Source organism: Canis aureus, chromosome 31 (genome assembly GCF_053574225.1).
Source record: "Canis aureus isolate CA01 chromosome 31, VMU_Caureus_v.1.0, whole genome shotgun sequence".
NCBI lineage: Eukaryota > Metazoa > Chordata > Mammalia > Carnivora > Canidae > Canis > Canis aureus.
This window is the reverse complement of record NC_135641.1, coordinates 7,823,444-7,846,290: the sequence shown is the minus strand read 5'-3', so window position 1 is coordinate 7,846,290 and position 22,847 is coordinate 7,823,444. Positions and strand designations below refer to the sequence as shown.

The 22,847-nt window shown below is 39.0% G+C and overlaps 1 protein-coding gene across 5 annotated transcripts in view; it reads right to left on the bottom strand.

Moving 5' to 3' along the window:
• Window positions 1-22,847, bottom strand: part of CTNND2 (catenin delta 2) — a 913,492-nt gene that overhangs the window by 159,390 nt on the left and 731,255 nt on the right. For all 5 annotated transcript variants that reach the window (XM_077879565.1, XM_077879568.1, XM_077879566.1 and 2 more), the window contains one exon: window positions 9,851-10,034. In XM_077879565.1, the coding sequence (XP_077735691.1) occupies window positions 9,851-10,034 (184 nt within the window). The remainder of the gene's footprint in view (window positions 1-9,850; window positions 10,035-22,847) is intronic.

Below are 22,847 nucleotides of genomic sequence, written 5' to 3'. Positions count from 1 at the left end.
CTAATAGAAAAGATATGAGAATGCAAAACCCTGAAAAGAGAGAAAGCTTTAAGACTACAAGATGTTGCAGTCAATCAATTAACGGTAAGCAGCTTTTTATGTAAAGAAAAATTGTGTTAGTAAGAGAGAGGTAGATTAGCCAAGAAATAAAAAAAATAAAATAAAAAATTAAAAAAAAAGAATATGGCCTTCTGAGGCATTATTTAGGAGAGACACACTCTAATTTTTCCAGTTCTGGGGCAGCCTAATGGGACTTAGATTCAATCTGGTTGTCTTAATGACATTATGCGTTCTTTCAATGGCAAACCCCACAGACTGTGTCTATCTGCTCTTCATCACAGCCCGCATGCCTACAATAGGGCCAAGCACAGAGTAAGGACTCAAAAGAATAGATTGAGAGAATGAAACTTTTAGTCAATGTAACTAACTCCTCTAGTTTGGATTCTGTATCCCCAAGCATCTTTCCGATTGTCAAGTGACTCCTAGTGGCTAGCCTATAGAAAATGAAAGCACTGGTAAAGGATTAGGCTTATGTAATGTCCATAAAAATGCACCCACTTAAATCTCTCACTGCAGGAACATCACTGACTGATGTTCCAGCTTCTGTGCCCTAAGATGTGTCACTGTGTTTGCCTTCATGCTCAAGCTTCACTCCCCAGGGGTGCTTCCAGCAAGTGACCCAGCTCAGCAGCAGTGATAGGGCAAGCCTGGTCCAGGGTGATGGGGGACTCCTTGGAAGAATGACTTGGGCTTAAGAACTCTCCAGTGATCTTGTCAAACTCCCTGAGATCTTAAGACAATTTCACCCACCCAACCAACATTCCTTCCTTCTTTTCTACTCCCCTTCACTTGGGGTCAGACCTGCTGCATCATGGTGTGAAGGCTCTTCCAGGTTCTCTGGTTCCCTCCCATCATCCTCTCTAGTACTGCTCCTAATTAGATACCTCGCATGGACTGCAAATTCTGTCTTCACGTCTGCTTCTCTTAGGATCTGGGCTGAGCCAGCATCCTAGCCTCAGTGTAAATATCCGTTGGTGTTCTTGTGCTGCTCCTTGTCTCTGCCTAATGGAACATGGTAGAGTGGGAGGAATCCAGCTGAGGCATCACACAACCTTGGATTTATAACATCTTTCCTTTCCTAATTAGCTGTATGACTTGGGTCAAGCTACTCTTATCCTTATGAGCATCAGCTTCTTGATCTATAAAATGGGATAAGGAATCCTACCTCACTACATTATAGCGACAATTGTATAAAACAGCACGCACATTAAGGGGGCATAGCATTATAATGGGCTCTTAACAGATGTTAAACCAAAGCTAATTTCCTCCTGATGCTATTGTAGCTGTAAGGTCCAGTTTCTGACCAGGCAAGGCCAAAGGCCAAACCCTAGAGTCTGTGGTATCCAAGGGCGATGCCTCACTTGGAGATCACAGCTTGGAGATTTATAAGAAGAGATCAGGACACACAGACACAAAGGGAAGACCATAGGAGGACACAGCGAGAAGATGGTCATCTGCAAACCAAGGAGACAGATCCTTTGAGAACCAGTCCTGCTGACATCTTGATCTTAGACTTCTAACTTCCAGAATTGTGAGAAAATACATTTCTGCTGTTTAAGCCATCCAATTTGTGGTACTTTGCTATGATAGCCTTAGCAAACTCATCCAGTATAAACTTTGTAACCTATTAATAGAATATAAACTTATTATTATAAACTAATAGAGTATAACCTGCCCTGATTGGGTGGCACAGAGTGAGCTAGAAGCTTGAGGTGCTCCATGGGAGACTGAAGCCCTTGTCACCAAAGGAGCTGCTGAGAAAGGCAGTCCAACTGTCTTCTCTGATGGGGCCCTAACCCCCTTGCTCCTTCTGCTACCCCACCCCCAATTCTGCTCCTTTCTTTCAAAGGGGCCCTTCATTGCTGAGTTAGGACTCAAGAAAACCATTCACTTTGCATCCATAAAAGGCACAGTGATCTGAAAAAGAGAGCTGCCCAGGTGAGGAATATCATCTGCTTTAGTACTAGGCGTGGGAAAACCAAGTGTGAGTGGGTTCTCTGTTCACAGCATCCACATAGAGTAGGTCATTCCCATTTTAAGTCACTGGATAAAGAGTGCTCAGTTCAGCTGCAACACAAGCCTGGGATAAATCCAGAACTCATTATACAAGACTTTTAAAAAAACTTTTTAGAACAGATTTTTTTTTTTTTGACTATATGTTCTATCATGAAGTAGGTCAGACAGTGAAAGACAAATGCCATATAAGTGCACTTACATGTGGAAGCCTAACAAACAAGCAAACCAAAAGAGCAGAAATCCCCAGCCCATCAATACAAGGAACACACTGATGGCTGCCAGAGGAGGGTATGGGGGAGATGGGCAAAATGGGCGAAGGAGGTGGGAGCTACAGGCTTTCAGTTATGGAGTGAATAAGTCATGGCAGCAAAATAGATTCTTTTTAGTGGTCGAATAATATTGGCAAGCAATCAAACATAAAAGTAATAATAATTCCTCCTTTTACCTGTGGCTAATGTAACAGACAAACCAGATAAAATAAATGTCCTTGGAGCTTTCCAGCCAGAGTGTAATGATCACTAGGTATTACTCTGTGAAAGGGTTTTCTCAAGGTCACTCCAGAATTAGTGGCTCCATGGGACCAAATGCTCATCCATTATATGGGTTAAAATGACTAATTGAGGGTCTGAGTTTAATTATACTCATAAGCAAAGGCGCAGTGCAGCTCCTTTGATGGGCTTAATAACATTTTCGTGTATACGAGATAGATAGAAAAATTAGGGTTGTATATTGTTGTCCTTCAGGACAAGATGTTGAAGTGGGAATAGAATAATAAAAATAAATAAATGACTCAGGGGCTCTAGGAAATGAGCTGTGGAGGTTAGCAAAGCCAGCCTTATGCAGATATTTTGGCTGGAGATAGAGTTCTAAGCACGCATGACTAAATGGAACACAGCCATACAGTAATGGATCAGAGTCGTCTTATTGAGCATGCAGATTAAATGGTAAAAAAGGATACTCAGCAAGGCTTCACCTGTAGTTCACTCTGAAATGATGATCATGGCCATGACAGGGATCTTTAGGATGTTGATTTGTGATACTTTAAATGGGAAACACAGTCAGGTTTCATGCGAAACCCAGAAAGCATTCATTCTGCACTCAGCTGCGGGAGGCAACTTCCTTAGGTGATCCTTCTATCAGGTCATGTGCCCTGCTTGAGAATCTAGAATGACTTCTGGCTGTCCATAGTATTAAATAGATCCGCAGAACATTCAGAAGGTAAAAACTGGAGGAAATGGGTGGTGGGTTCATAAATAGAAGCAGAAAACACAGAAACCAGATTCACATGTGGGGAGATGCTTATTTAACAGCTACCCAGTCGAGAGACTTCATGTGGACCTTCTTTGGCTGAGACAGCCACACCTGGGCTTGCAGACCCCGATCCTCTGCAAGGGATGTTTGGCCTTGCACCTGAGCTATGGCCTAGAGCAACAACAGCTCCCTATCCGGGTGGTTTGTTCCTGTGCATGAACACTCTTTGGGTATGGGCAGCTTCTCTGGGTTATTTACAGTCCCCCTTGCTCCCCACTATGTTTTATGGCAGCTTTCTGCCTTTGGAGGCCCCCTCTGGATTACTTTCTGGGGCGACTGCAGGCAGTTCCCAGTGCTGCCCGAATAAGGTACCACAAACTGGGGGGAGCTTAAAACAACAGAAACTCATTCTCCCACAGTTTGAGAGATTAGAATTCCAAAATCAAGGTCTCAGCAGGGCCATGTTCCCACTGAAGGCTCCGGGGAGGAATCCTTCTTTGCATTTTTCTAGCTTCTGGTGGCTTTCTGCAATGCCCATGCATTCCTTGGCTTACCCCCACATCACTCCAATCTCTGCCCCTGTCTTCACATGGCCTTCTCTTGAGTTGTGTTGCTCTTGTTTGTTAGGCTTCCATATGTAAGTGCACTCATACTTGAGGTAGGTCCTCTTCTTATAAAGACACCATCCATTGGATTCAGGCCCAACCTAAGCCAGTATGACCTCTTCTTGGTTTAAATAATGTATCTGCAAAGACCCTATTTCTAAATAGGGTCACATTGTGAGGTTCCTGGTGGACATAGATTTTTTTTTGGCAGGGTGGAGGGGCATTCATTTAACCCATTACAATCATCTCAGGCAAAACGAGCTTGTCTACAGGCTGAGCCAGTCTGACCTTCACTGTTTAGCCATCAGGCTGTGGTTGGCCAACACACATTTTGGTTGAAGGTGATTATTTTGGCCAGAGCTAGGAAAAGTGTGATTATACATTGTATGATGGAACAATCATGAGTACAGAACTCAATCTCTTCCATGGTCTGACTTGCCTGGTTTAGGCCAAAGGAGAGTAGTCTTCTGGAGGACTCCTTAATCCTAAAGTGAAAGAAAAAGAACTAACCCAGTAACTTCATGCACCTTATAGCCTAAGCCTTACAAATAACATTTGGCCACATTTTTTAGGCCATATTTTAAGATGGCTGTTATTAAAAATTGAAGCTTAAATTGTACAGCATTGGAGCAAAAGACAGACATTAGAAAAGAGGCAGAGATGAGGAAGAAGGGGAGTATGAGTGTGTGTCCAGGGTGGGCATGGGCAGAAGGAAGCTTGCGGAAATGACTTGCGCTAATTGCTGGCAGCTGTAATGCCTGCTGGCCCCACCTGCCACTGCTGCCTGGAATACAACAATCTAGCCACCATCATTCTTATCAACTCGCTCCTCCAACAAAATCTGATTTTTTTTTTCATTTCTATCATCTTTCCTCAGTGACAGATACTTCAGAAACAGATTCGCTTTTGAAAATTTCCATTTCCTACCCCCAAATGAATTTTAAATGGAAAAGGACTAAGGGCATTAACTTTTCATTTTTTATTTCATATGTGCTTAAATTTTTGCTATGTCAACATGATATGACACCTTTCCGTGAAGATTTACCATGCTTTTTTAGCAAAGGAAAAGGCAAGAGACTCATCTCTTCAGAACATTTCCCGTGGGTGTGCCCCATGCTGGGCTGGTGGTGGGGTAGGTACCACCATCGATATTGGTACGGCATCACTGCCAAAGATAAGGTCTGAAAAACTGAACAGAGTTTATTAAGACTCTAAGGAATTATCTAAAGGTCGGACAGTGTTAGCGTTCCAGATCTTAGCTTAGGAAGGCTTATGCTTTTTTTGTCTAACTTAAATTTCCCTCTGATAAGCTTCTGAACATTTACGAGTGGTACAATTTGCATTTATAATACATTTTTTTCCTACTGAAATATGAAAAGGTGATCTCTTTCAGAATACTAATTGCTGAAATTCTTAAGCTCAGCTTCCCACCCTGAAATGACACAAGCAAGTTTGAATCCTGCTACGGACAAAAATTAAGAATAATGTTGTTCTCCATTAGTGATCAGATTAATTTACTTTCACCTACCAGAAGCTCCCACTGGAGCTGCAAGCCACCCGGTGTAGGAAATACTACCCAGGAAAAGGAGTAGAGCCATCAGTAAAAGAGAATTAAATGATCGGTAAGAGAATGGAGAAATCTGAGCACTGGAAAAATAATGTCAAGTTTATTATCTAGGGTATGTCTTAAAATATAGTCTTATCTTAAAAAAAAAAAAAGCATCCATTGCTCTGACTAATTGCCTAAATTAAGATTTAAGGTGGAGGTGGAGAGAAGGGGCTGACGTGGGGCTCCATGACTAATTCTCCAGGTGGCCTCCCACTCCATACTTGAGGCTTTAGGAGAGAAGAATGAGAAGTAGGAAAAGATGGAGGAGGGGGAAGACAGTTGCCAACTACAGGCAAGATGGATGGATGTTGGCTGAGAGGATGCCACTTAGGAGCTGTCAAGAAGCATATTAAAGCAGCCAACACAAGAGAGAGTGAGTCCATCTGGCAGTTGGGTGCTCAGTTGGTTGTGTTGCTCTGAGCATAGATCTGTTCCTGTCACCTCACAGGACCTTGTGTTTCCTCTCCGTGTGGAATAGTGGGAGTGGTGAGTGCAAGTAATGACTTCCCAACCTACTAGACATGAGCTACTGAACACACAGTACATACAAGAATAAATGATGTACTTGAAGCAGAAATTTATGGTCCTTGAAAGACAGGGATATTCAATTTATCTTATTTGAAAAATTGAAAATCTTGTCTCTATTGACAAATGCATAAATTTACTTAATAAATATCATGTGGCCAGGTCAAACTTTGGAATGAACCAACATACCCACAACTCCCCCAACACACACACACACACACACACACACACACACACACACAGCTCCACTGTTCAATATTTCTAGAAATCTTGAGAAAGGAGAGCTTCCATTCCAACTCAATATCAGGGAAATATCGCCCAAGGAAAGATAACTGAATTAAATTTAACTGACATCTCACATATCAAAAATATTTAGTAAAAAAATATATTTAGTGACTCATGTACGTTGCTACTTGTAATTTTTTTAATTCAAAGTGTTATTTGATAATGAATGGTAATGAGAAAATCACACTCTCAAAATAAATTGATTAAAATGTATAATTATGACAAGGATTGAATTATATGTAATTCCTGATCCTTAAAGGCTGTGGAGGATTTCTAGAAGTTGACATACATGAAAGTAAATAATTAAAAAGAATTTTGATATAACAGGATTGTCCTCAACAATAATGCTTTAGTTTTAAAAATACTTCCCTAATAAGGAATAAGATCTGAAAAGGAAGAGAATAAGAAATAGTGCACATATTTTATATTATTTTTTGAAGGCTACTGATTTTCTTTGCCTTCACAGTGAAATATCTAGAAATCACATAAAATGAACTGAATTGTGTGTGAGTTGTGACACTTAATGTGGTTTACACCAACTTAGTCACAATTCTTTCTGAGTTGTCTGTTGAATTCCTTACACACCCGTACCCAGGCAGGTACATTCTGTAGGCCAAATGCAGTGGTTTTCTGTTACCAGCTAAACAAGGTCCTAAATCATTCTAGCCAAATTTCATGGAATATGATAGTGGCGGTCATGAGGCATTGGAAAAGAATTAGAACGTATAAATTTGGCATTTTATACAATTCAAGCAACTTGCAAAATCAAAGCTATAAATTAATAGGTCAGATCAAAGTATGAAATTGGTATACAAACTTACTATATCCTTTTGTGTATAAATTCACTGTATCACTTTATATACAATATATGTTTAGTACATGAAAAAGACAAGAACTGCTGTGACTTTTTTTCTTTAAGAAGTGTGGAAGCACCAAATTCTTTCTAAATATTTTGATAGAAGAAAATGTTCCTTGCAAAGGTACAAGCCCAGATCCAGTTTATAAATTGAGACAATCTGGTTATTAATTTACATTTTAAGGAGTATATTCACATCTTTTCTGCATTTTCAGGAGGAATTTTGCTGGGCCTTGTTTATTTCTGCCTCTAGGTCCCTCCCAGGCACACAGCAGACACTCTACAAATACTCATGGTAAGACTGCTGAAAGGACGGAATAGCACAAGAAGTAATTTCTTTAATGTAAATAAAAAGCTAGGGTTTCTCAGAAAAATCAAGAATGTATCTAACCTCAAAAATTAAAATCTAGACCCTTCCATCAGGATAATAACAATTGTTACTATTCTGGTGCATTGCCAACACTGGTTGTAAATTAAGTGGCAAATATTCTTAGAAATTTCTGGAAACTTTGTATCCACCTAGGATTTGATAAATGCATTTTAGCCTCTTCCCTACACTATTTTCTTCCTTAGTTAGACCTGTTCCTCACTGTGGAATGATTGACAAACACATTCAAATAAGAGGAGAAATTATTCTTTCTTTCTGTAGAAGGGCAAGGGGTTCAATGAATTAAGGGGATGAGTTAAGTATTCACTACATACTGATGGATTTTGCTTTGCCAGTCACATGGTAATTCAGAACGAAGATATAAAACCCCAACTCAGTTGCATCTTGACTAAAGAAACCCAATCTGATTATGTGAAACTCTTTGCAAATCAGATATCTCCCTTTCTGGCTCCCTATGATGTGGTTGCTCCTGGTCATTTTCAGCAGCTGAAGCACTAGGCCAGGCCGCTGTGTGTATGAATAGAGAGGGATGGAGAGTCATCCTGATTGACCTATCTTTGCTCTAGGTCACATCCCAGAACCTACTATAGGGACCCATCAGCCTAAGCAGTCTAGCTTCTTCATCTGACTTCGCATTAAATGGTGCTGAATGTATGCTCTTAACAGCAGTGGCCTACATCCAGAAGTCCAACAACTTGAATGTATAATTACATTACTGTATCACTCAGAGAGAATTTTAACTGATAGCGTTAACCAGGTCTTTACTGACCATACTTCTACAATTGATTCTTTTTTTTTTTTCTACGATTAATTCTGAGGGGACTTTTCCATGATTAGGAGCAATAGTTCCTTTTCTTTCCTTTTTTTTCATTTTATATTATTTTATTTTTTTGATTCTTTATAAGTCGAAGATGCTCAGAAGGGAAAAAATACCTATAATAGTTGCAAATAACTAAACTGGAAAAATTAGGTATAAAAAGTCAGAAGTACCTACAATTTTAGCTTTGGAAAGAGTTATATTTCTTCTGGTGGGACAGGAGATTTCTGAAGGATAACAGAATGTGAGAGGTTATAAAATGAATGTCTCAACAGGGAGTTTTGGAGAACTGTAAATTTGCCTTATGGTAAAGCTTTGCCAGAGAAATAATGTCCAAAGATCATTATTTTGTGACCTTGAGGAAAAGCAAAATCATTAGAGGATTTCCTATTCCTCTCTGTGAATGCATGTCGATATTTATGGAGGCAGACTCACTTTATCTTCCTCTATGCACGCACATTTACACAAACACACCACCCCTCTCTACTGGAGGTTGGGAGCACTGTTATAAATATTCATGAGATAATTATTATTAATGTCAGCAAGGTGATTTTGTTCCTTCTCAGTAGGGACTGGTTTTTGCACCTAGAAACCAATCAACTATAGGAGAAATGACAGCTTGGAGGCAGCCCAGCTAAAACAATCTCGTACATTTTATGTTTGAAATATAGATTATTTGACTGGGTATTCTGAGTCACCCTTTTGCCCTCATCTCATCATTAATTTTATCCAGCAGAAATTTCCAACTTTGGTACAAAATACAGCATCCTTGGGAGCAGAGTTTCCAGAATTTGGAAAAACTGTATCTTGATTATTACCTTCTTTTCTAAGAGCAAAAATTAAACAAAAATAAAGATGATTCTAAGACTTCTTAATATATTTCTGGGGGATGATTTTTGTAAAAATTAATTGAGAGAAAATTAGAACATATTTGCTTTTATTATTTAAAAAGAACATTTCATACAACAAGTTTTATTAAAAAGTTATCTCTAAGCAATTGTAGTAACTGGCAGTCACACAGTCAATTTTTTAAGAATAAAAAAGAAAACTAGCGATGACAGTTAACTAGATCCCTCTGTGTATATCATAGACCCTCCCCCAACCAACTGGCCTGCCTGGGTATTCTGTATGCATGATATAATATAACATGGAAAATTATTGGAAACTATTGTCTTTAACATACTAATTATTTTGGGTTGGAATGAAAATGTTTATTTTTCACCCAAGACACAAAAAATGTTAAGGAAGTAAGAAACTTATAGTAAAAGATGCCTACCCCTCCTTGCTACCTCATTAGAAGTGGTTTTTGCTAGCTTCTTATCCTCCTTTACCAATGCTCATCTTTCTGGGACGCTCTGATCCTCAGTAAAGGTGCAACTGAATTTATAGAAACAGAAAGTGTATGATTGCAGGAGGAGCCATCCCGGATGAGACTCACCTTAGGCATCCAGTGGCATTTCGCAGCACCTGTGAGGAATGCAGCTGTATTTTCCGATCATCCTGAAGAGGTGAATTTTCCCAGCCTGAGTGGGGAATAATCACGGCATTGGTCAACACTGCCAGAGTGTCCTGGATGATTGGCATTTTGAGTGCGTCGCAAGATGAGAGGTTCCAAAGGACTCCTGCAAGACACACAGAAACAGAGCTTTGGGATGATCACTCTTTTTTTCCACCTCCAAAGTGCTTCCCCTCATCAAATTAATAGCACGGGCAGGATGGACTAAGAGTGTGAGCACATGTCCTAGAGCATACCCTTACTTTTAGAACACCTGTGAGAATCCCTAAAGGGGTGCTGTGAAAATCTGACAAGTGGGCAGAGGACTTGTGTTATGATTGTCTTTGTGCCATTATGACGAGTAACAAGGCTGAGATCTGGTTTGAATTAAGGATACCAAGCAGACTTCTGTTCACTATTAATATAATGGGCCCAAGGATCCAAAATCTAACCAAGATGAAAGAGCTGTGGAAGTTAATTTGAGTGACAAACCAGCAGGACATTTTGGTTTTACCCGAGACCTCAATGTGCATATATGGACTGTCTGATTGACTTGGCCTCCATTTAGAACCATACACCATTACACAGGACCTTATGAAAATCCAGCATCAAGTCTGATGACAACGGGCTCAACAAGGAATTTAATTTACTGTCCCTTGTGACAGCGTTGTCAATTTTTCTCAGGAAGCAGTGCTCGTGGAGGACACAGGGATTGGTCTTCCTTACGTAACTAATGACAGGGAGCAGGAGAAAGTGGAGGTTATGTCTGCAGTGGATAGACTACAACAGTCATTAATGCAGGCAAAGCAAAAGCAAAGGTTTTAGGTTGGGTAGGATTCTTTAGCGTTTTAGATATTTTTAAGTGAAACCTTAAAATGGGATTAAGTTAGAAAAAGTCATTAATATTGCATGTCAGTTATAATACTTGAAAATGCTTTTAAAGTATTTTTTATTATTGTTCAAAGCAGAACACATAAAAGTAAAAGAAAGAATTATATTCTACTTTTTTATGAAAGAAAGATTGTGTTTTCTCTCAAGACTAATCTAAATAGACATCGTCACAGCAGATACTGAAAAAGAATATCATAGTTGTCTTTAGAAACGTAAGTTCCATCTTACTTATGTAATAAGATTTCAATAAATTTTAAGACAAGATTGTGTTTCATCTATTGTGTTATGAATAGAACAAATAAAACACAGATATTTCTGAAATGTATTAGTATCTTTCATGGCATATGTTGAACTTATCAAAGGCATTAGTAATATTAATCTGAAAGTTGATAATGTTGGATTCCTAATAACTAAAGGGAGTTTTAAATCGGCTCTATAAAAATGTGACTGCAGAGACAAACTCCTTTCACAGCTGTCTTTTGAAATAGCATTTGCTGGGAATTTTATTGAAGTAAATACAAAGGAAAAAATGTTTTTGATGCTCACTATGTATAAATCAATCCTTTAATACAGGGGTTTGGCTTGAGGGAAAATCCTGCCTACTTGTTTTTATAAGTAAAGGTTTTTTTGGAACACGGCTCTATGTATTTGCATACTTGTCTATGGCCTACAAGGGAAGAGTTGAATTTTGTGACAGACTGGGCCACAAAGGTTGAGCAATTTACTATCTGGTTCTTTACAGAAAAATTTTTCCCACCCTACTTTAGCATATAGACCATTTTTTATAAACTTCTGTGAGCAAGTTTGTCTTGCCATTAGTATTGTAAATTGGGTACACAATACACAGAAAAGGCTCAGTGGTACACAGAAAGTGCCCAAAAATATATTCTGATTTGGATGAATTTGAAATATAGCACTATTATCATGTACATTTATCCTGTTTTAAATAATATTTAAAGTTGAGTATTCATTCTATTAAGAAATGTTTTATTACATTTTAGATAATCAAAATACGTTCATTTGTAATCCTAGCAAAAATTCTTTTTTCTAATAAAATAGATTTTCAAACTTAAAAAGCACATTAAAATGAAATTAATATCTACCCTAGTATTTGAGGATAACTTTATGAAGTATCACATTCAAGGGTTTATGTCTATTCTTCTATGCATATGATGCACACATACAGATAGAAAATTTAAATTTTTTCATTCCAAAATCCTGATTTGAAAATACCAATCCATGAAAATTGAGGCATGTGAATGCTCTAAAATACAGGTGGTATGTTTTGTTGTAAAATACATTTCTTCTAAAAGCTAAATAATAAAAAAGAGACTTTTGCATTTTTGCATGCAATGAATTTAAAAGAATCTAAAGGCATCCTGTGATAATAAAGCAATTTTTACTCTTTCCTTTTTTTAAATTAGAGGGAGTGAGTGAGCGAGTGTCGTGGGGTTTGGGCAGAGGGAGTGGGAGAGAATCTCCAGCAGAATTTCTGCTGAGTGCGGAGCCCGAGGCAAGTGTCCATTCCATGACCCCGAGATCATGGCCTGAGCGGAAATTAAGAGCCAGACCAGACCCTTCACTGACTGAGGCGCCCCTGTTGTTTTCTAAACATCAGAAAAAAGGTCTGAAGAGGGGAAAATCAAAGGAAATGTAAAGGCCTAATCTAATACCTGACAGAAAGTGAACAGATGGAAAGGAGATGGTCCAAGATAACTCTTTATTGGGCTCTTCTCTCCATTACCTTCCTCATTAATTCATTAATCAGTATAACCTCATTCAGAACCAAGCAGGGACAGAAGTCTCCTAGCCCCCATTCATTGTGCCTTTCCAGGCTGGCTCCATCTGTGTTTCACATTCCAGGGAGCTTAACACAGCACTTGACCCCGTCTCCGAACCTTCTATGGTAATTCCCATCTGCAGCTCCCACGTGCTTGCCCACCCATGGGACCTACAGTGAACCTCTGAGCAGAGGCAGCTTCTATCACCTCTGCTTGGAGGAGGACTTGGTCAAGGGGAGGTCATGTGGCAAAACGTCTTTTGGCAGGAGTTCTGTCAACCAGATGCAGGGAGCCTTCAAAACTCTTGAGTTTGGGTTAGATGATCTGGACATGGAGACAAGCTTGAGTGCTGAACCAGAAGTCTCTGGGGCCATTGGGGAGGAGGCTGGTATGTCTGGCAGGAGTCAAAGTGGGTAACAGCCAGCAACTCTACAGCTGTCTTGCTACAGACAGACACACATTCACACAGACACATGCACACACCCTCATATATGCATACGCACATCTATACACACACACAGACTCATACACATTTGCTCACTCTCTCTCTCTCTCACAGACAGACAGACACACACACACACACATTAGTACATTAGTTCTGGCAAACGAGAGAGAAGTTAGTGAGAAAAAGACACATCTAGGCATTCTCTATAAAGAAAAGAGAAATGGTTGTTCTGCTCAAATATCTCTTCACTCCTTCCTCTTTCTTCTGTGCTGGTTTAACATTTTTGTTATTCTCTCTTTTGACATCCCCTTCTGATGGTGGAGTCCAATCCTTCTCTCTGTGATTAAGTACTGGACTTAGAGACTTACTTGCTTTGCCCAACAAAATACGGTGGAGGTGACAGTGGGTGGCTTCTGTGACTAGGTCATAGTTTGGAGCTTCCTCCTAACTCTGATTTGGATTGCTTGTTGGAAGGGAAGCCTGCTGTCATGCTGGGAAGACCTTCATGTGCTGCCACAAAGAGGCCCATGTAGCAAAGAACTGAGGCCTCGAGCCAACAGTCATGGGAAGACCACCTTGGGAGTGGAACCTCCAGCCCCAGATAAACCTTCAGATCATGTAGCCCCATGAGGGGCTCTGAGCCAGAACCAACTTAGATTTGCCGCTCCTGGACTCTTGACACTCAGGCATTGTATGGGGTCTCTTCTCTTCCCTCTACTTTCTCTTTGTCTCTGGACTCATTCTCCACCTCCCCTTTAAAATAGAGCAGCAGGGTGGCCCTCCTTCTGGAGGCTCTAAGAGAGCCTTGGCTTTTTTAACCTTTTTTTTTTTTTTTTTAAGATTGTATTTATTTGAGAGAGAGCAAGAGAGAAAAAGAGAGAGATTGAGAGAGCAAGCATGATTGAAGAGAAAAGGGAGAGGGAGAAGCAGGCTCCCCACTGAGCAAGAAGCCCACCCTGGGGCTTCATCCCAGGACCCTGAGATCATGACCTGAGCTGAAGGCAGACACTTAACCATCTAAGCCACTGAAACACCCCTGCTTTTTTTTTGACTTCTAAAGGCTTGCCTGTGCTCCTTGGCTTGAGGCCTGTTTCACTCTGACCTCAGCATCCATTATCATATCCCCTTCTTGGACTCTAACCTTCCTGTCTCCCTGTTATAAGGATATTTGTGATCTCACTGAGCCCACTTGGGTAACTCAAGATAATCTCCCCATCTCAAGATCCTTAACTTAATCCCATCTGCAAATTCCCTTTTACTATCTAATATTCACAAGGCTCTGAGAATTAAGACATGGACACATTTGGGGGGCCAACATTCAGCACCACGCAACCTCTTAAAATATTGCTATGTTTCAGATAAAATTAAACCTCTTATTATAGCTTCATGGTCAGGTGTTCCCCTAAATCTCTAAATTCGTCTTTAATTACTCATTCACTTATTCACTCCATGCATATTAAGGACCTAGGTTCTGTTTGATGCTGAGGATACATTACTGAACAAAACAAGAAGTCTCTATCCCCAGGGTCCTTCCATTGTTGTAGTTTGTAGTTATTCTGCTGTAGCCAACATGGTTATATTTCTTCTCCTTGAATGCACAAGCTCATTTGTAGCTCAGATCTCTTAGACTTACTGGAACATTCTTCTCCAGACCTTTCCAAGGCTGATCCTTCTTTCTGCTCACATGGCACCTTGAATATGCAAAACCTCAGAGAATCTTTTCTGGATCATTCTAAACTACCTTCCCAGACATTTGCTGTCAGACCTCCTATTTTAATTTTCAACAGAGACCTCATCACTAATGCCCATTCCCATGCTTCCTCATTATCTGATCTTCTATCCTTTGCTCACCATTCTTCCCCACAACAAGATTCCAGCAATGATATGAAAGCAAAGGGCCTGAGTGTAGCTTACAGAACACACACAGCACATAGAATATACTCTGACACATATAAGATGCTCACCAAACAGGTGCTAAGTAAATACAAGAATTAATAACTGGATGATAGACGCTTATAAGATGACATGTACTCCAAGCATTGTACACTCCTTAAGTATCACAGTACGGCAAAATGAAGTCATGATTTAAAGAAATAAAATAGCAGATGTTACAAATAATAAATCCAAATGAGAATACAAAATGTTATTTCTTTTTTTTTATTTTTTTTTTAATTTTTATTTATTTGTGATAGTCACAGAGAGAGAGAGAATGAGGCAGAGACACAGGCAGAGGAGAAGCAGGCTCCATGCACCGGGAGCCCGACGTGGGATTCGATCCCGGGTCTCCAGGATCGCGCCCTGGGCCAAAGGCAGGCGCCAGACCGCTGCGCCACCCAGGGATCCCCCAAAATGTTATTTCAATGAGATTATAACCCTTGATCCTACAGAAATTCTACTTCTAGCTAGTAGAGAAAAATTTATATCAGTAAAAAACATTAGTTAATTTAGCATTAGAAGGTTTATCTCTAATGTTTCAATATGGGTAATTATCTTCTATTAACTCCATGATAATTCTAAATTAGCCAAGGTAGTACTAAAATTTCAATTTGTGAAAGAACAGTGGAATAAACTGAATTCATAGTGGTAGTTAGTATCCATGCAAGCTATTTCATTTATCCTTATCTGAAAGTAACATAAAGATGTTTTAGTATTTTTGGTTGATGGTCACTAGCAAATTTCAATTTACCTGATGAAAATATGCTAATATCTTTGAGATTAAAATCTCTAATAAAATTGTTTAATAGCATCTTTCCTTAATTATATGTATTCAATAGCTTTCCTTTACAGTATAAAATTATTACTGTCCCAAATATAATTCTGACAGTAAGTCTAGTTGAGAAGACATTTAAATAACTAATTATGTATACTAAATATATTTAAAATATAGTTTATTTTTATTTCAGGCACAGTGTGGCTCTTTTCCTTGAGATTATCCATATTCATGAGAAGTAATTGGTTTATTAAAATTTCATAATAAAATCTTAATTACTTTCATTGGATACTTTATTTTAATAGAGGGTAATTGTGTGTGTGTGTGTGGGGGGGGGGTTCCTAAAAAGAAGTAAAGGATATCTTAAAAAAACTCAGACTGACAAAAAATGTATTTTAATAATCTTATGTCTTAAATCATGATAAAATCAAACATTGCCTGTGGCTATGCAAGTCTTTCTTATGACCCTTCATTTGCCTTTATTCTTTAGACCTTAAACATAATCCCTGAACATGGGTGAGGCTCAAATCAAAGACAAACTGTACTGAATTCATTTAAAATAAATGCTTTAAAATTTTTATTTTTAATTCATCAACTAATTAAAAATTAACTTAATGTATTTATGAAGATTTATTTTTAAATGAATCTATCATTGATCTTATTCTGAGAGTGAAAATTTGTGCATCTGGGGAGGGAGAGAAGAGGGAAAAATGGTAGCAAATGGATTTATTTACCTCCTCCATCCACACTCGTTCACACTTTGAGTCTGGGTGGGTGGAGGGTGGCTGGTCAAAATCTGGAAGCCCATGACACCCTATACTTGTTCTGTGCCATGTGCATGTGTGTGTGTGTGTGTGTGCATGTGTGTATGCATGTGTGGCATGCATGTGTGCATGCAGGTAGCTGTGTGTGTGTGTGCATGCATCTGAGCATTTGGGTGTATCATATAAACACTTTCAACTGTCCCTGAGAAGTCATGATCCTCAAGGTATGGTTGTGAATTAGGACTGTCTTGAAAGTTCTCTCAGATGGTATACGGGATAGCCTCAACAAGATTTGCACACCACCCTCATTTAATGCTCTAAAAAATAAAACCATTGACCTTGAGTCAATGATAAACTTTACAAAGTGTTGCTATAATAATGGGTAGTTTAAAGTAAAAAGCAATTAATGGGACTACATCAAACTAAAAACTTCTGCATTGCCAAAAAAGAAAAGAAAAAAATAAAAGCCACCTAGGAAATGGGTGAAAACATTTGCAAACCATACACCAAACCAGGGGTTATTTCAAAGTATGTAAGAAATTCATACAACTCTGTAACAAAAAATAAATGAACAACTTGAATAAATATGGGCAGAGGAGCAGAATAAATATTTTTCAAAGAAGATATCCACATGACCAGCAGGTACATGAAAAGATTCTTAACATCACTAATCAAACCAAAACCACAGTGAGATCTCACCTCACACCTATTACAATGGCTAGTATCGGGCAGCTCTGGTGGCGCAGCGGTTTAGCGCCGCCTGCGGCCCGGGATGTGATCCTGGAGACCCAGGATCGAGTCCCAAGTCAGGCTCCCTGCATGAAGCCTGCTTCACCCTCTGCCTGTGTCTCTGCCTCTCTCTCTCTCTGTCTCTCATGAATAAATAAATAAAATCTTAAAAAAAAAAAAACAATGGCTAGTATCAAAAAGACAAGAGACAGGTGCTGGTGAAGATGTGAAGAGGGAACCCTTACACACTGCTGGAGAGAATGTAAATTGGTGGGGTCATTATGCAAGACAGTATGGGGGGTCCTCATAGAATTAAAAATAGAAATATCGCAGTACCCAGCAATCCCACTTCTGGGCACATATTTAAAAGAAATGAAAATAGGATATAGGAAAGATACCCATCCTTCTGTGTTTATCGCAGCATTATTCATAATAGCCAAGATACAGAAACAACCTAAGCCTCTGTCAATGGATGAATGGATAAAGAAGATGTGACATATGTACATATGGAATATTAGGTGACCACAAGAAAGAAGGAAATCCTGCCATTTTCAATAACATGGATGGACTTTGAGGACATTATGCTAAGTGAGATAAGCCAGGGAAAGACAAATATGGCACGATATCACATATGGAGTCTAAAAAGCCACACTTATAAAAACAGAATAGAATGGTAATCATCAGGGCTGGGAGGTAGGAGAATGAAAATGATGTTTAAGGGTACAGGAAGACAACGAGTAGATAAATAAGTTCTGAGGATCTGATATACAGCTTGGTGATCATACACAGCAATACGGTATTATAAACTTGAAAGTCACTAAGAAACTAGATCTTATTTGTTCCCACTACAGAAATGAAATGATAGTTATGTGACATGACCGATGTGTGAGTTAACACTAACGTAGTAATTCTATTACAATATTCAAATGTATCAAATACTTTATGCATCTTAAACTTACACAGTGCTTTATGTCAATGTATCTCTAAAACGATAAAAATTATTTTTTAAAAATGTGCTATGTGAATGCTACTTTGAGAAGAGTAATTTCAGGAACTGATATGATAGTCATTCTGTAATGCATACAGAAAAGTGGGTTTTTTTAAAAAAAAAGATTTATTTATTTATTTACTTTAGAAAGAGAGAGAGCTGGGGGAGGGGCAAAAGGAGAGGGGGAGAGAATCCTCAAGCAGACCCCCCTAATTGAGCCCAGAGCCCAACACAGGGCTCAATCCCAGGACCCTGAGATCATGACCTGAGCCGAAATCAAGAGTTGGATGCTTAACCAACTAAGCCACCCAGGCACCCCTAGCAGAATGTTTTTAAACACACGTTAATAAAGGTGATTATAACAGTGCTAAAGAGAAGAATTTACTTTTAACACTTAGGTCATGCATCATAGGAAATTTCAAAAGTAAATGTATATATTATTGTTTCAGGAAATTAGAATTGGATGCTGGATAGTGTGACAGAGCCTTAATGGAGTTTATCAGTGGAATATAAGTATTTCCAGGATATAGGTGGGCAAAAAATTTCTTTGTTAAGATTGGAAGCTTCATCTTATGTTTGTAAACTTCTCCCAAAGAGTAATCCATTTTTTTTATGATAAGTGATTCCCACCACCCAATTTATAGTGAACCTAGGTTTAGACCATTAAGAAATAATTTTTAAAATTAAAAAAAAGGGTAATTTCTTAGGCCAAAACTCCTCAGATTTTCTTTCAGGAGTTCCAGGAGGGGCTGACCAGAACCAATGACCTCTGAGTTCCCCTCTTTATTATTCCAGGAGAAGAAACTACAGTGACCCAGGGGCTTAGGTGAAGGTTAATCCTTTTAGAATTCAACTCACCAAATCATTCTGAGTTGAGAGTCTCACAGAGGTGCTGATGAGATGAGAGAGGGCTGCAGGGGCTGATAAATGTGTAGGGTGAGCGCTCAGAACTGGGTTGTCAGACTCAATAACCATAAAGAGTCACCCTACTATTGCTGCTGACGGCTTCTATCCCCAATACAGAATTCTTTCTAAAAGCATCTCATACACATAAAATGCTGAGAATCAAGCAGAATTATCCTTGCTTATTTTCAAATTAGGTACAGCATTTGGTTAACTCCAGAATGGATGAAGAGTGAGCTGTTCTTCACATGAGCAAGGAAATCAGATCTTTGCTTTTACAAACAAGGCAAATTCTGGCTTGAGCTGATTAAATCTACCTGGGCCCTGATGAGAGGTTTTAATTCCTGAACTCCTAAAACAACTTGGTTATTGATATAGCCAGGGATGTTGAGGTACTGTCTTGTTCCAAAGCCAAAACTGATCCCAACAACATTCTGATGTTCACATTTTAGCACCAGCAGTGTACGTAAAAAGTGTCAAACAAGCTGTATAAGATTAGTATAGCCAACAGGCCCATATCCACTTAAACTTTTTATTAGTAACTTAAGAAATGATCTTCACGGTTTTCAGACCTGGAACTAATTTTAATGAAAAGGAGGTAGTTTTATAGACAAAAGGTGATGACTTTTTTTGAAGAATCAAAACTTATGTGTGTCTATGATATCTCTTTTTATTTCAAGTTGAATTCTGTAGATCTAAACTTTTTTGAGTCACAGTAAATGTTTACAATAAAGGAATATCAAGCCAGATTCAAGTCTTCAGAAATGAGACTCACCTCCAGCTGGGACCAGGCAGTGTAGCTCCTATCTAAGGAGGAAGAAGCTCTTCCCACGGTACTTTATTTTTAAGTAAACTATAGTTGAAAATAATTTGGAGGTGAAGGGCACCAAAATATGCCACCCCTAAATACAGATCCTTGACATTTGGATAATTTTGAGTGAAAGGCCACTGAGCACCAACCACCAGGTGGAAAAAGTTCTCCAGTCAGCACAATTTGTCATTTGGTAGAGTAAATTTACATTTGTAAAGGAAATTTCCATTTGTCAAGAGGTCTCTCTCTTTTGTATCAGGAAGAGGAGGACTCTTGCCAATGAAGAAAGCACCAATTTAAATCTACAAAACAAATCTTAGCAAACAACCTTGTTTGACCATATTTTTCTTAGTCACCTTCTCATAACTTATCTCCCCCTCCCAGAAGCAGAAAGCCCCTTTTCCTTTGTTTAGCCAAAGATGGTATACAAGCACAAGTTCTAACCACCTCTTTGAGCTACCCACCACTGGATGCTCCCACATGTATGCACCATATGCATGTTAAAAAACTTCTGTTTTTCTCTCATTAATCTGTCTTTTGCCTGTCTAAATCATAAGACCCCAGCTGGAGAACCTAAGAGGGGCAGAGGTAAAAAAGATGCGTATTTTCCACCCCCTACAAGATGTCAATATCTGATAGTAACCATCTGTGAAAGTCACAGGTTCACGTTTGAACACAGTATTTTGTAAATGAACCACAGAATGTTTTATTTTTCAGTTCCTAAGAGATTAAGAGTTAGGAATATAAAATTGGAATTTCTTGAAACTATAGCCCTCCTCAATGACCTTGAGTAAGCCAGACCTTGAAAAAAATGTCACCAAAGCACCTACGCTGAGTTTTATAATCTCTGGAAATTGGCCCTGGGTCTCTTTTTCTAAAAGTGACTGCAGTTAAAGATTATGTCCTTTTATCTGACAACTGTCATATTTTTCTGTGTCGCAATAAAGATGAATTCTTATACTTTGGTTGTGTTTCTTAGTAGTTTTATATACTCCAAATCACATGTATTAAATACAGTAACTTGCGTTTGCCTCTTTCAAAAATGATTGAGGGATGGAGGGAGGAAGGAAGGGAGAAAAGAGGTGAGAGAGGGGGAGGGAAAGAGAGATCCAGAGACAATCAGCCCCATGATATAATGATTGTTTAGAAAGTGGGAGTGAAAGCACCATAATTTCTGGCCCTGGGTTAAACGATATAGGGACAGACTAATCCAACCACTTGCTCCAGAAAATACCTGTCTCTGGAAGTTTAGACTGTGAACTAATTAGCTTGCTTGTCAAAAGTAATAGCTTATCAAAACTCTTTTCACAACCCTGGCTTCCCTGTGCCACCAGTCCTAAGCTATTATGTTATAAACTCCGTCCAATCCCAATTGTTTTCCACCATGGAATACCCACCTTAAAAACACCAAGCCAAGGACCCATGGCCTTATCAATATCTCGCCCAATTTCCCTTTGACTCCTGCAAGGTAGTACTCTGCTTTACTGCAGTAAATCCAATAAACTTAGTTTTGCTTGATCTATAGGTTTTCCTGGTGGTCTCTGGAGAAGCTGTCAGTTGGCCAAGCACGTGAATTACTGAAAATGAGTAGATAAGCTAACTTCATCTTTGGTAAACAGAGTTTGGCAAATTCCTGAAACCGCAGGGCATCCACTGACCATAAAGTCATGATTTTATCTGTGTGGATGACAGTGGATGTTAAGCTGTTTGCCTCTGTATTAAGTACTATAACCCAGAAGTTGGAAAGTTCCACATACGTCTTGGCAGGACCCCAGGCTGCCATTCTGAACTTGCTGGGCTTACAGTGAATAGGCAAATGTGAAATTATAGAACCTTGCACAAATATAATGATGGCTATCTCCTTGAGGTTTTCTTTGTTATACTACGGTAGCAAGCACATCCTCCTTACTCCTCCTGCCAAGAGTCAACATGAAGACTCAAACTTGTGAGAGCATCCTTAGCTAAGAATCTCTGCAAAGAAGATACCTGGGGACATTCTTCTATAGTGGGGCCATTTTAAAGTGCAGCCTTGGCTCCTATGGTTTTTCCAAAGATGCTGCCTTAATGAAGACATGGTGGCAAAGTGAGAAGAGCAGAAGTTGGGAATTGGGTTGAAAGTTTAATTCAGCTCTCACATAATCAGGATTAAAAAGAGTTTAGCTCCCAGTGGGTTATCCATAGGTGCCTAGTGAATGAAAGAATATGGAATGAATGACATTATTGAGTCATGATGATGTTCCTATATAGGGATCTCACATTTTCAGAGTGTGATTGAGGTAGGCATCCAAAATAGGAGCATAATGAAAAAAAGAACAAGAAGAAATACGGGATATATACCTGACATTTTTGAGTTCTTCTTATCCATCAGGATTTTTGATATCATCTTGTGTGTATTAACTCATGTAAACCTTCAAGAAATTCCATTTTACAGACAAGGAAACTGAGACACCAAGCAGTTGAGTCGCTCATCTAATGGCATTACACATGTAGGTGAAAATGAAGGTCAGTAGTCTGGCCGTGATGCACAGGAAGGAACAATTGGACAAATGTCAGGCACGTACATCTGCTACTTGAAATTGAAGAGAGGAGATATGGTTTGCAGCCCTTTGAAGCACAACACACATGAATACAAGAGAATGTTCTGCTTTTCATCTTTGCCGGTTTCTCTTTAGCCTCAGGTCATGTAGCTTGAGAAATTTTAAGAAGTCATTTGACTTCATAGAATGAAGAATATTCCATCTTGAAACAACTTTTACAAATAATTTTTCTTGCAAACCTTAATTCTGTTGACCCCTACTAAAAATATGCAACGATAACCTTCCATGGAGAAAATACTGAACAAAAGCCAGATTGAGATGAAGAGTAATTTTAAAACAAATCCTTTCCCTATCCACCATGCTAATTTTAAAATGGGATCT